The sequence below is a fragment of the Pinus tabuliformis genome, chromosome 8, assembly GCF_031772625.1.
Source record: "Pinus tabuliformis cultivar Carrire ecotype Pingquan chromosome 8, CPIR1, whole genome shotgun sequence".
In the NCBI taxonomy this organism is placed as follows: Eukaryota; Viridiplantae; Streptophyta; class Pinopsida; order Pinales; family Pinaceae; genus Pinus; species Pinus tabuliformis.
This window is the reverse complement of record NC_142294.1, coordinates 1,985,952,993-1,985,968,529: the sequence shown is the minus strand read 5'-3', so window position 1 is coordinate 1,985,968,529 and position 15,537 is coordinate 1,985,952,993. Positions and strand designations below refer to the sequence as shown.

Genomic DNA, 15,537 nt, shown 5'->3' with positions numbered 1-15,537 from the left:
GATTACTGGAGTTTCCTTTCCGTCTCTTTTCAAACTCTCTAAAATTGAAAAGGACCGAGTTTTATTTGTCGTTAAACTCATTAAAACAATAGCAACGAACTTGTCCATACAGACAAGAACGAGTTTCACAGTCACTAGGCTCGTTAAAACATAGTGACGGGTTTGACCAAAGGGCAAATTATAGAACAAACATGTGTTATCCTCCTCAAGCTTGACAAAAATAAAAAGGTACTGGTTAGCAATGACTGGGGAAAAATTGGGAAGAAAACTTGAAGAAACTTTATTGGTAGAAAGTCACTCTTGAACATGACACTTTCACTCCATCACCATGATTGAGTCGGGTTGGGTTATTCCGTTCACTGGCCATATCACCATTGGTCCACCATACTATCCATTTTTGGGGTTAACGCTACCAATCCATTTCAGTGTCGCCGATATGTTCAAGAGAAGTCGCTCAGAGAATTCACCAACCCAGCTTGTGTCTCATCCGCTGCAATACCTTCACGCTTCATTCTCTCATGACCGCCACCCTGAACCTTGTATCATCAAATCGTTTTCACCTCCACAAAATCATTTGCTCCGTTCCACGTCGTAGATGTGGAATTTATTAATGCCCTCCTATGACGGGTCACTTCTTGTCGACATCAGCTCATTATCCAAGAAGTCGACCTAGGGACAACCCTTTCAGTGCTTTGAAGCTTGCATGCCTCAATGGCAAGTTTCTCACTTCCGGCGACAGGTTTACATTAATGGCCTTCGACCGAAAGATTTTGCGTGGTGTTCGACGCTAAGTCCCATTTTCACACCATGTGAATTGTACTATCGTACCTTGAGGGTCATCATCATTATCGGTGACTCCTCTCGCGCCTGTTAACAGCTTACATCATTGGCTAGTAATCAGGTGATGTCTTTCCATGTTCGACTCCAGAACATCTTTTCACATGGATCAACTTGTACTTCGGGCGAAGAGTGAACGAGTTTTGAAGACCCCGGATCTAGTTTCATCCATCCGGGCTGCGATATATTCAGGAAAATAAAGACATCAAATGTACATCATAGCTGCACAGATAATCATCCAAGCCAAAGGATGATGGCTCTATCAGAATCATCCGTCTGCCACACAGACGATTGTCTGTCATATTTACATGAATGAATTTATAAAGCTGAGCATGGGAATGCCCGCCTCAGCTAGATCATGAAAATATTATGAAGATAATGTATTGTATTGTATCTTATTACAAGTCGCCTTCCAGTGCGAAAAACCTTGGATCCTCATGATAAAGCATTTCACCCAACATCAAAAAGATTTACGACCTCATGCTTTAGGGGGCAACTGTTATAGACATATTTGGGCACTACAACCCCAATCACATATGTCCATAAACCAAGGGCTTCTAAGTCCCTAAAAGTATTGTTTCATACCCTAAAGGGGCAAGATCAACTGATTACATCATCTCCCAGAAGTTCTCCATGAAACACTGGTCAAAACTGGACCATCTCACCTGCTCCATGGTCAAAGTGCGATGCATCCCACCTAATGCACACGGGGGGTGCGATGCATACTGAAAAGCCCTTCTATGGGGTGCGATGGGCGAGAGTAGACAAATGGCAGAGACAGTTTGCAAGGTGGATGATCATGGAATCTTCCAGAAACTTCTCCTGTGACACTTGCCTCTCTGAATTCGCCTAGGGATGAGTAAGAGATCATGAAATCTCCAAGTGGAATTGAGAACTATCAGAGAAATGACACTAATCAAAAACCCAAAAGCTGACTCACCCACCTGCAAACATCTATATATGGATCCCTCATCCTAGAGATCCAAAGGCTGGAATTTTGCATCTTGTAAGGAAGTGTTGTTGGTTTCTTTGTGGAACATCATAGTGTTGGGTGATCTAGCTTTTCATGAGGTGAAGAAGGGCTTTCATGCTGGGAGGATGGCACTGGGTCAGATCAATGGGTTGTAATCCTCTCTTCTACTACTTCTATCAATAAAGCTATTTGAGTTTTCCTCCATATTCTTGTATGTCTTTGAATGTTGAATTGATATATGCATTTGTATGGTCAATATATATCTGATCCTATATTGTTTATGATTGTAGATCTCTATGCTTTGATGGTATTATGTTGCTTTGACTCTACAGGTGTTCTTTGAAGCGGGACAAGTGAGGAAGGAGCGGCAAAGATCTGTCAAAGGGGAGAGGAAACAAGCAAGGAGCCAAGCGAAAGACTGAGGTTGGTACTCTCTGCTTCTCTCTCATCTACTTCTCATAAAGGAAAACAAAAGTAACTTTAGTTTGTTTGTTTCTAAGATAGCTACCTGTCTTAGTGGGACTAGCAGCTCTGAATGGACACTAGATTTCCCGATAACACTTATTATTTATCATTATGAACACCGCAACTATTAGTTCAATACAAATATTGGAAAAACTAAAGCTAAAACCAGGTTATATGCAGATCAAAATAGATTTCTCAAGATATGAGATATCTTTTCAGGTAATTGTCCAATAGCTAATAGTAATTATACACAAACAAATGCCATATAAAATCACCAAGGTATTGTCATCTGTTATCCATTTTAAAAGAGAACAATTAAGCAACATAGAGATCACAACTATCTCTTCATCCAAAAATGCATGGCTTCCATCTTAAGATGTATCCAAATTTTACAAAGTGATGCTAATATGAATATTTGTAGAGTTGAACAAGAAGTCCACGACTCAATTAAGGTGATTGAAGAAAGAAGCATGAAACTCAATTGAGATTGAAAGATATTTGATGTAATGTTCTAGCAAGCAACCTGAAACATGCAAAAACTAATCAGGGAGAGTTTCAGTGGTCATAAACAGGCTTAAACCAAGTTAATCAATGAAATTTAAGGTCAATGACCTTAGAACTCCTCCACAGATCACAATGACTAGAAAACTAGTAATAAACAATGTTGGAGTACACAAGAATCCATCTAGAGCAGTGTTGATTAACATTAGCATAGAGTTGCCATAGCTGAACGGACAAGTAGGTGAGGCATGGGTCCATATTGGAACCAAGCATGTGAATGATATGCAACTGTGTAAATTATACATACAAGTTGTGAACATATGTAAATATTCCTGCCTATGACAACTTCCTCCTTGTGAATTTGGTGGGCCCCAAAACAGATGCATTGTCAAGAAGAGATAGCAGGTAGTTAATAAGACATGGACTAAGTAGAAATGCCTTTTTTAAGCATTTCTGATCTGCAAGGTGGACTCTTCAGGTAACCTCCAAGGTATAAGTTATTCACAATCCAAACGGGACTTCCCTTTCTAACTTGGACTTATATGTAGATTGGCATGAGGTATTGTCGTTGAATGATTCTCTCTTGGTTGCCAGTCAAGGATTGGGGGTTTGGTTCCCAAAGCATAAGATTTACATCATTATGCATCATGGATTTCAAGGTACTAGCAAGAACAAACTTGTAACCTGGTTTATTAAGTTCATGCTTAGTTGGGTGCTTGTTGAGTTGCTGTAAATAAAGGTTTCAAGCTGTGCAGTCTGCAAAATCTCCAGCTCAGAAATAAATAAGTATTCAGAGTGTTTAATGTGATAAAATCTTATATAATGGATGCAATGTATTCTTTGCCAGTATACATTGTACATATTGACATGTTTGGTGAAGTCTAGGGTCACAACCCTAGAGGAAAAAAAATTATCTCCTTATTTTTCAGAGACTGGTTTCAGCCCACAGTTTTATACCCATTGTAATGTAATCTAATCCCACTTAAGGGAGTAGGGTTGTAATCTAATCCTAGCTAGCAGATTAGAGTTAACTGCCACCACGGACTATCTAAATATGTATTGTGAATGGTTAAGTTAATAGAATGACAGAGAGGTGTGGCTCTGAGTTGGGCTGGTTTTGCCTCTCAAGATCTTCCAGAGTGAACCTAGTGTATCTTGTATGTGAATGTACCATTGCAGTGTTACTTGGGAGCGGGAGCGGGAGCAAAAACGGGAGTGGGAGCGACATTTTCAAACGCTCCCGGTTTGGGAGCAAATCCCGGAGCGATTTTTTAAAAATATATATATTTTTTATATTTTTTATATTTTGATACATATATGTCAATAAAAACATGTAGAATGATGAATTAGATATAAAAAACATAAAAAAAACATAGATTTATCATTGAACCATATCACATCAATCATCGAACCATATCACATCAATCATCTAGAAGTTATAATCTTCATCAACCACGTCTACAAGTTAGTAACATACATATTACAACATATTGAGTCTCGTGAATCATGATTCATCAATTTTAAAGTTTCAACTTCAAGCTTTCAAAATTGAAAATTCAATATATAACATTTATCATCATTGATCACCAAAGTTGTACTTGTAAGCTAAGTTTAACCATTACAAGAAATAATATCTAACTGTTAACATGAAATGAAATGTTGTAAAATGAATTATGAAATGAAATGAAACAACTTTCACGAAGCATCATATTCATAATTCAAAATCATTACCAATGAGTTATAATTGCCAACTTCAATCTTCAAACTTTCATTGTCACAGTCATATATTGTTTACAAAAAATATCATTATGATATGAAAGAGTCAAGACTCAAGACTCAACAGTTATGAAAACTAATAGAAACTAGAAAAGACAAGTAAACTGTAAATCTATTATCTACTACTGCATGTGGCCCTTGCCACGAGAGTCTACTGTATGAGCAGGTCGTGGTGGTCTTCTAGGAGTCTCCCACACAGACTGACGACCAGAACTAGAAGGCACATGCCCTCCACGTGAGGGTGTGGATGGAGGTGGCAACAGCAAAGGAACAAGACTCGGAACTCGAGCATTGCTACTGGATGGTGGAGGCGGCATGGCTGCTGCTTCATCTTCCTCCCTTATAAGTTCCTCTTCCAATTCTTCAAGATGTATAGTGCCATCCTCCAAATTGTCATCCAGATCCTCTAGGTGGTTGTCCCAGATTTTATATGTTGGATCCTCATAAGCCCGATCACAGTAATGACTCAACAACCTCAAGTTGTAGTGCACATAAACCAAGCTTTCTGCCCGGTTTTCATTGAGTCTGTTTCTTTTCACATTATTTATGAAGCTGTAGGTGCTCCAACACCTCTCTGTAGAAGAAGTATTTACAACCTGTCATAGAACCTTTTTTGCCAATTTTGGCAAAAGTCCATGGGCGCCATATGTTTCCCACCATGTGAGAGCATCAAACCTGTCTCTGTCTTCCATTGCATGGAAGGTACCAAACAAACCAGTGCCACTGATGTATCTGCCTATTTCAAGGTGCACACTAGCACATTCCTCCCTATCAGGTATCAACTTTTCTAATGCTTCCAAATATCCTTTAGATACCTCTTCATCTATATGGGGTTTCGTCCTAACCCCACCCCCTGGTGCAGGTTGGCCCAACCAAGATGTAGAGTAGTATTTTGGTGTAAGGATATACACCAAGCAATGTAGTGGAAGATTAAATTTATTCCACCGTACACACACACAATCATGAATCAGTTTGTACAAGTCGAGATCATTGTTATGAACAATATCTTTTATTTGCCCCAACATGGTATCCATCTACTCATACACCTCGCCAATCACTGGTTTATCTGTATCTGCAAACCAAATCATATGATAAATGGGCTTGGTGAAATCCAATACTTGCCTCACACGTGCCCAAAACATACCATCAAGAGCGGCCTCCTCCACCAGTTCAAAACCTCGCCTGTCAGCTGCATTTGTAGCCCTTTCCTTTGATATCTGCCAGTGTGGACATGATACCATGCTAGCCAATGACTCTCTTACCTTCAAAAGGCGCCTGAAGGTGAGGTAATAGCTACCAAATCTAGTCCTCGCAATCTTCAACAACAACAATCTTGAGTGGTTGCGAAAAAGGCCATGGGTATTGCTATGATTTGTAATAAATTTTATCATTTGTTTGCCTTTCTTGTACAAATCACCAATCCATTTGTATTGTTCATTTTTGTTCTTAACAACATCATGCATCAAAAGGTTCAGTGTGAACCAAACACCCAGACCAAAATATGTTGGGGTATTTATCCTCAATAATTGCTCCCGCTGACTTACAATTAGGCGCATTATCAGTGATGACTTGGATGACATTGTATGGCCCAATACGGTCAATTGTTTCAAGTAATGCTTCTGCAATGTTGATGCCGGTCTTGAACTTCTCTGAATAATCATATGCATTTAGAAAGATGGCACCACTAACAAACACAGCAAGAACACTTATCAATGGCTTGCCTTTTACATTCGTCCATCCATCAGATACAATGGACACCTCATGGTCAGTCCAAGAACTTGTCATTCTATTCAAAGAATGTGATATTTTTGCTTTTTCATGATCAAGTCCAACAGTTCTTGCCTTGTCATACCCAGGGCTCTTGTATCCTTTAGGGGCATCATTTATGGCAAAAACCATTTCGTGCCAATAAGGTGAGCGAAGAACATTGAATGGTATCCCACATGCATAGAGAAACTTGTAAACCATTGAATCCACATCATTCCTACACCCTTCATCAAGGACATATGATATGGTTCTACGCCTTAAAGCTGGGGACCCTGTGCCTCCATATCCACTACCTTGGGAGGATGTTGAAGGAGTTCTTTGTGCTTGTGATTGTGAGCTTGGTTCAAAGAAACCCCTTGATTTTTTAGATTTGTATTAGGCTTCCTACTCTTCCCTTATGTATTTGGCAGCTGGCTCTATCTGCTGCTGACACACTTGCACAAGTTTTGATTCCTATTTGTTTATCTCCATCCCATGGCATTTTCCCACAGAGGTGTTTTTTGGCACGGGTGTATGAACCTATGTAATTATTGTTGCAATGGGGGCAATGAAATTTAGTGGTTCCACCCAATGTTTTACAACTCGGACTCGGATTCGGACTCGGCCGAGGATCGACTCGGACTCGGACTCGGACTCGGTAATGACTCGGCCGGCTCGATTTCAATGACTCGGTCGTTGTAAAAAATACATTAAATATTTATTTTTTTTATAAAAAAACATAATTTTAAATATTTTAAACATAATTTTAAAGATTTTCATTCAAGTTTCCAAACACACAACATTATAATATACATGGAAGACAACATATGATCAAAGTAGGCTCATGAACCAATCCATTATATCAAAATGGTACGGTGTACCCAATGGCAATAGTAAATACATAGTCAACTGTAGTCTGTCATACATGATCAAAGTGACAAAGACTCAAGAGTCAAAACAAAATACAAATAACCAAGGAGGCTAGTCGCTACTCGCTACTGCCAGAGGAGCCAAGATCATCTCGACCAATCTCTGGATCATCATCATCAGAGTCAGACAAGGGGCCCCATGGGTCCTCCTCATCATCATCGTCTCCAACTGCAACTGTAGAAGTGGTGCCAGTACCACTAGGCTGTGCAGCAGATGCAAGCTGAGATAGAGTACAAATGCGGCTGCGCTTCTGTCGTGGCTGAGCAGAGGAAGCACCTACAACTGGAGTCCTACTAGCTGGCTGTGAGACTGAGGCTGGTGGATTGGGATCTGCATTCAACTGAACACGCTGCAGTGGATCTCCAACATCAATTTCATCAAGATCCTCATCAGGATCAAACTCTGGTAGACGACTCTCCACTACCCAATCTGATGTTGGGTCAATGTCTTCCAACACAATGGGATCTGAATCAGGTCTTTTGTTCAGCAATTGGTTCCGTCTGAGCCGAAGGTTGTATTGGACAAAAACTAGATCATTCAACCGTTTTTGCTCCAAACGGTTTCTCTTCTTTGTGTGAATCCTCTCAAAGACAGACCAATTGCGCTCACACCCAGATGCACTGCAAGTTTGACTCAAAATACGAATTGCAAACCTTTGCAATTCAGGGCACTGGCCACCAAAGGCCTCCCACCATTGTGCTGCAAAAAACATAGGAGTGTAATGAATTATGAGTTAGATGAAGGCTGAAGCTCAACAAAATTACAAATTATATCTAACTTTCAAATTATAAATGATTTAACAAACTTTAATAAAAAAAGTAAAACCATTAAGAAATTGAAAATTGAAATTTTTGTTTACCTGGCTCATCTGCTTCTCTTGCAATCTTTGCTAGGTTCTTCCCAAAGGTACCTGTTGCATTGCTGAAGGATGTGACCTGCTGATGTATCAGCAGCTGATCAGACTCCGATGGGACCATGCGCTCAATGCAATTAACCAGTCCATCTCTGACCTCCCCCCTCAAAGCTCCTGACTCCTTAGCTTTATAATGATACCGTGGGTTCAAAAAATACCCAGCTGCATGTATAGGGCGATGGAGTTGATTGTTCCATCTTTCATCAATGATTGCCCAAATGGGCCCATACTTTGCCACTCTATCCTTGTATGATGTCTTTATTTGCTCCTTTGCTTGATCCATAGCCTCATAAATGAAGCCCATAGCCAACCTTTCCCCATCCACCAACCGCAACACCTTAACTAGTGGGTCAGCAAGCTTCACAATCTCTGCTGCCTTTCTCCAAAAAGTTTCATCATGGACTTTCCTTTTCAATTCTCTGCCTTCTAGTTTGTTAGACCAACTGCTTTGATTCCATTCATCACTGGAAAACATCTTTTGCAAGTTTCTATGTTGGGAAAGCATAGATTGCAATGTCAAAAAATGTGTAGCAAATCTAGTGATGGCAGGCCTAATGATATCCTTGCCTCCAGTGTGTTTCCTCATGATACTCAAAACCAGTGTATGATTGTAGATAAATTTTGTTATGCTTTTGGCATTATCTACAGTGTTTCTGACCCAATCTAATTTTCCAATATCCTCAAGCATGAGGTCTATGCAATGTGCAGCGCATGGGGTCCAAAAGATGGTCTTGTGTTTTTCCTCTAACAGTCTACCAGCAAGAACATAGTTAGAGGCATTGTCTGTGATGATTTGAACAACATTAGCCACCCCCACATCCTGAATAACCTCATCCAATAGCTGAAACAACAAGTGGCCATCTTTTACCTTATCAGATGCATCAACTGATTTTAAAAACATGGTTCCCTGTGGGCAGAAGGCAAGAAAGTTTATGATGGTACGGTTTCTTTGATCAGTCCATCCATCTGACATGATGGTACACCCTGTTCTTGCCCATGATTCCTTGAAATCTTGCAAATACTCATTAATTGATTGAATTTCTTTCTGCAAACGAAACCCCTTAGCTCTTGCATAGTAGGGCCTTTGAAGCCTTTTCCAACAGCATGTATGGCCTCAAACATAGGCTCATAATATGGTGAACGAGCAGCATTAAAGGGGATATCAGCATCATACCACCATCTAGCTATGTAGTCACAAGCAGTCTCCCTCAATTCTTTCTTCCAATGGTCATCTAAAGTGGGCTGAGCAAGACCTTTACTAATACTAACTTCAGGACCATGTGCATCTGATGGAGAGGAGCCTGAGTGAGTGAAAAAACTTTTGATAGTCCCATCACCCTTCATTCTACCCTTTCCCTTATCTTGAACAGAAGCAAAAGAGGGAGGAACATAACGGAAAGGGTTTGATGCATCAGTTTGAGGGATAGAGGAAGAACCCTCAAACTCATAGTGGGGGTTGGCAGCCATCATTCTTTTTATCTCCCTCTTCCTCCCAATTTCAGCCTGTATCTCTTTTTGCCTATTCTTTTCTTCTTTAAATTTTTCAAAGCTTTCCAACAAATTCTTTCTAATCTCCTCAATTTGATCAGATTGACATGCAGTAATATTGCCTCTAATCCCTGCCAAGTGTTGTTTCAGCCTATTAATCCCCCCAGGACCTTCCTTAATTTTCCTATGGCAAAACTTGCAACACATCTGACTATCAACCATTTCAACATATGCCCAAGCATGATCTTTTGCTCTAGGTGCCATTTTTTGACTAGGAAAACAATCTGAAAATGAAAAAAAAAAAAAAATTGATTCAATGTTCATTTATTTGACAAAAAACACTCTCTAAGCTTTCTTGATATGCAACTAAAATTTACTAAGCAAAAACAGATTTGTAAGGGTGGAAAAAAATACCTCCAGGCACAAACTGCCTCCTCAAGCTTGCTCCAAAAATCAGCTCCTCAATGCTGCTCCAAATGGCTGCCCAAGAAGCTCCTCACTCCAGCTACAATGCTCCTCCAAGACTCCTCACTGCTGCTCCAAAACAAGCTCAAGAACTGCTCACTAACTCTCAAAGAAGACTCTCACTCAAATGCATAAGACTGTTGTGAGTGAAATGAGAGCATTTGGCTGTCTTAAATAGAGTTTGGGAGGGGGAAATGGACCCCAAAAGCATTAAACAAATCACAATAACCCTTTCAGCTCCACAAACCCTAACTAACTTTATCAAAAATCAGCAAAAAATTCATTTTTTTTTGGTAAATACGCTGCCCAGCCGGACTTTATTGAAACGGCCGAGTCATGACGGGACCCGGCCGGGTTGACCGGGTCAGCTATGACTCGGCCGAGTCATTGGCTGACTCGGCCAGCCGAACCGGGTCATGGTCCGGGTCAGCTATTTTGGCAATGAAACGGTTCGATACGGCCGTTTCCGTTTCGGTACGGCCGTTTCGTAAAACTATGGTTCCACCCCCTTTCCCTACTTCAGGCCTGTTAACATATTTCCACAATGGGGTTTGGTCTTGTTTAGTATTTTCAGCTGCTGAATCATGTTCACCCTCCTCCAGCTCCTCCTCACCGGGGTTTTCATCAAATCCACTTTGTCCCCCTTCTTCATTTTGAACCCTCCTTTTCCTACTCTCCAGCACCATAATAACCAGAAAAGGAGCCAAGAAGAAGAAAATGCCAAGAAATATAACCATGATGTTTGAAATTTGTAGTTTTGAATCTGCAAAATTTAATAAAATGGAATGGGAATGGGAATGGCCCAATGGGAAACCGAAATAGAAAAAAAATTATTTATTTATTTAGAAATTGGAAGTAAATTAATAAACATTAAAAAAAAAAAATTGCTAACCTACCTCAAATGCGCCCAAGACTCCTTGCTCCTTGCTCCTTGGCACCTTGCTTTCAGTCTCACTCAAGTCACAATGAATCATAAAAGCCCTCCCTCCCTCATTATATAAAAAAAAAAAACGATTTTTTAGCCGCGCGATTTTTTTTCCGCCGAATTCGCTCCCGGAGTATCGAGACATACAAGGAATATCTATTAAGATCTCGAACAACCAAAATTGAAGTGGCAAGAATGGTAGTGTCAAAACATTAATGATTGTGAAAAAAATATGAAATCAGAATTGTCAATTTTGGCATTCATCTAAGAAGATTCAATATAGAAGAAAAGTATATAAACCAAGTTGGGGACCAAAAAGCAGAAAATACACATAAAATTAACAAAATGAGAAATGGACAACCCAAAAAGAACCTACTTGTACCAGATTTACAAAAAATTATGGTTAGGAACAGATTTGCATCTACGCAAATACTTACAACTGTGCTTTCATGTTGATTGTAGAGAAACATTGACAAAAAAAAATTATAACAAAGAGAACAGGGCTGATAAAGGACAAACCCAGTTTGCATATCGACCATCACACCACGACGTTTTCCCAGAAGTTCAACAACAGAACCCATGTATTCTTCTGGCACCTCCACAATAGCAATCTGCATCCAGTTTGATTGTTATTATTTTATACTAGATACAGAGCAATGCTTGGGATTGCAATACATGTATGCCATCCAGATATGGTCCATTATTTATCACTTTCTGTCTAAAGTTATTATTTTTCCTCGGATATAGTAATCATCACTGTAAATCTAAAATAATTGGTACAATATAGTACCTCATAGGGTTCAAGCAACTTGTCATTTAGTCTTTTGTTTATAACCTTTGGTGGTCCCACCATAAATTCATATCCTTCCCTCCGCCTGAAATTTCAAAATACAAAAGGTTTTAAGGGTTTCTTCTGGCATTGTTTCAAGATGCGTAGCTGTCTAATGATAAATCCAAAAAATTTCAGAAGTCTTGAACACATGTTTCAAGACAATGGAAATATTAACCACATGCAGTTTGGAAGAAATAAATGATGAGGATCCCTATCCACCCACATGTTCTCAATCAGTATGGTTATGTGTAATGTACCCCTCCCACTGATAATGAACGTATCAGCCATCTCCCCATCTTCAACTTTCATTGCCAAGTTTCTCTCAAGTTCACGATAAAGCCTTTCACGAAGTTTTCTGCTTGTCACATGTTTCCCCTGAAAAGGCACCAAAATTAAAGACATATTAGCATGACCAATATTATATCTGCCAAAGGTACCATCAGTAAAAACAGCCTCATTCTAAAAAATATGACTCAAATCAGAAACAAACCTCACGGCCAACAAATGGCGAAGTGTTGATCGAAAATGACATCCTTACAGTTGGTTCCTCAACTTTTATTCCAGGCAAAGCTAAGCCATTAACTTTATCTGCCAGTGTCTCACCAATCTGCACTGACCATGCCAAAATGGAAATTAAAAGCAATTCATACCTGCAAAAAGCTTAAAAACATGAACATTACAGTTTTATGAAAGGTAAATACAGGAGTATCGAGACATACAAGGACATCATCAATACCACAGACGGCACAGATATCTCCAGCTTCTACTGTTTCAGCTGGGACTCTCATAAAATTCTCGTAAACAAAGACCTCACTAACTTTGCCAAACCTGCAATTTTCATCTGGTGTACACACCTGACAGGATGCATTTTATAAGAGGCACAACAGTATTCCAAATTCAAAATCATATTGTGACCTTTAAAATAGCCATTAGATCTTTATAACATTAAGTATAATGCTGGTTCCACAGAGATGTGGCAAATAGCTTAAAAGGAGCATTTACATAAGTAACATTAAGTATAAGCATGTTAACAGTTAAGGTATCAACAAACAAATCCAATATCCCAGATAGTTCAATATACAGGAAAACAGCTCTACAAAATAGCAGAGATGAAACCCATCTGTTTTCATAAACCCAAGGGAATTTAAAAAAAAACTGATTTTTAATTTTTGCCAAGAACAGTATTTTATGCAATCTTTATTTTTCAAGTAAATAGCAATGTCTATTTATAAACTAATTTTATTATTAAAAAGGGGCATCACATTCATGAACAAGTTCATTTTTAGGTTCTTTCAAAAATTGACTGCCAATTTAATTATCAAAACAAGGTGCAATGACAGGTGTAATATTAAGAAACATGCTGGCTGACTAAAGAGATTACACAGAATCGCTTGTTAAAACACATTTTTGTAATGTAGCTTAGCCCCTTTCTCATATTATGCATGATGCTGTAGAAGGTTGTTCTAGTTGACCATGAGAAAGGGGCTAAGCTACATTACAAAAATGTGTTTTAACAAGCGATTCTGTGTAATAGATCACAAACTGCAACCCTGTGTAATATAAGAGCTATAAAGGAAGCACTGGAGATTAACATTCTCTGCAGGTTATGCAATTTATTATTAATATGCAGTATGGAGCATGCTATATTCAGTTCAGAGCTTATTTAATGCTGTGATTGTTGTTATCATGTTGATTTTCTCACTACCTTGCCCATTAATCCGAATCAAAGGCAACTAAATAAAATCTGCGGCATTATCTCAGACCAAACTATCTTGAACCAAACCCTAAATCATAATGTCTTCCCATGTCCCAAAGACAAATTAAAAATCCAGATTAAGGGTGTTATAGGATCACTGCATATCTTACCTTTACCTCCATACCCCTCTGCATTTTACCAGCATGAACTCTTCCAATAGCTATTCGTCCTTTGTGTTCATCATAATCCAAATTCGTTACCTGTGAATTTCAACCATCTTAATAAAAAAGGAAACAACCTTGTCACTAAAATCTATTAACATGTTAAGCTGAGCTATATCAGAAATTGTTGACAGTTAGAAATCAGAATTACATATATGCTAATTAAAAATCCTTTAGCTATTCAAAACGAAAAATTTAACGAGGCAGGTGATTCACAATGCCTCTAATTTTCCTTTAGAAGAGCTTTCGCAGTCATTTTTGTTGAAAATTGGCAGCTATGGGATGAATTTCCTTGAATAAAATTTCATTTCTGACCTTTCTAGAGTGACTTTCTAAAAATAGAAAGTCATGTCTATCTTTGCACCCATGACTTTCCAAAAATAGTAAATCACCTTCCATCAATTCGTAATCATATATAGATGATGGAAAATCACTTAACTTGTCCTTAATCAATCTCAATTAATTAATTTTTTATTTAATCATCAATATTATTAATATTATTATTATTATCCTTATGATGCTATAATAATATTATTAAAAGAGAAATACATGTCACCTCTCTTACTTGGCAATAAATCCACCTCATCTCTCTCTCTCTCTTTGATGGCACTCATACCTCTCTCACTCTCTCCCTAAATGAATTCGTCCCTCTCTCTCGAATGTTCTTACGCACCTCGTACATGCATTTATGACTTGTCATAAGATTCCTCTTACACCTCTTCAATGCATAAGTTACACTCTTCAAGGCATGTGTACCTCTCTCTATTTATGGTGTATGTTACTCAAGGCATGTGTTCTCCCTCTTGATGGCATAAGTTACTAAGGAGAGCGTACCTCCTTTATGACATAAGTTACTCTCCAATTTTGGCATGATTAACTCCTCCTCAATAGGAGCTACTCCCTCGTGAATTTGACATCCTTGCTCTTCCTATTTGTGCCTCTCATCCTCACTTGACACACCTGTGCATGTGAAAGGAGAATTCGAACTTGAGAGAGAAAGAGTTGGAGAGGCTAGAGGAAGATTGAGAGAGAGTTGAAGAGGCTAGAGGAAGATTGAGAGAGAGAGAGAGAGTCTTGAAGAGCAAGAGCAGATCTTGGAGAACCAAAGTGATTCAGTGTTTGCATCAACTAGTGCTATCAGAGATCTTCTTCAGATTTGGGTGAACTTCTTCATTCTCTCATTGTACTTTGTATCTTTGCTGAACAATTGATTTCTAATAGAAGAAGAATCTGGTTGGGTTTTCCCCTTGTGGGTTTTGCCATGGTCACTGACCTAACTTCTCTGTGTCTCATTGAGTTTTGGTTGCCTTTCTATTGTGCATATGGTTTATGTTCTATCTACAATTACTTAACTTATATTGCGGCATAAAGAAGTTCTAGATTGAAGTGATTGTAACAGCATAGAACTTCAGAATTTCAACAATTTTATACAAACTTTATGTAGAGGTAGCAAAAGTTTCAATGTATTTAACAATTCTCTCAAGCTTTGATAATATTTTGAACTCCCATGGTCTTTTGGACAAATCTAATAGTCACAAAATTGTTTGCATAATTGAAAAGGATCCCAATTGCTAGAACTATCAATAATGAACCTAATCAGATAGTAGAGATTGTAAAAGAGTTACTTATCAGATGTTCTAGACTGATTATTCCCTCAAAATATTTTGATATCGGTACAGATTAAGAATTTGGTTAGGCCTTATACATATGTACTAACAGAATGTTCCAATGGCCAATCAGTTTGTTTTGTTACACTGTGAATATCGTCT

The 15,537-nt window shown here is 38.7% G+C and overlaps 1 protein-coding gene across 2 annotated transcripts in view; it reads right to left on the bottom strand.

Moving 5' to 3' along the window:
* The window catches only part of SVR3 (elongation factor family protein), a 71,188-nt gene that overhangs the window by 42,682 nt on the left and 12,969 nt on the right, over nt 1–15,537 (bottom strand). For both annotated transcript variants that reach the window (XM_089374841.1, XM_089374842.1), the window contains exons 6-11: nt 13,718–13,807; nt 12,571–12,705; nt 12,342–12,458; nt 12,075–12,226; nt 11,810–11,894; nt 11,539–11,630 (exon numbers count right to left, since the gene is read on the bottom strand). In XM_089374841.1, coding sequence (XP_089230967.1) covers nt 11,539–11,630; nt 11,810–11,894; nt 12,075–12,226; nt 12,342–12,458; nt 12,571–12,705; nt 13,718–13,807 — 671 coding nt within the window. The remainder of the gene's footprint in view (nt 1–11,538; nt 11,631–11,809; nt 11,895–12,074; nt 12,227–12,341; nt 12,459–12,570; nt 12,706–13,717; nt 13,808–15,537) is intronic.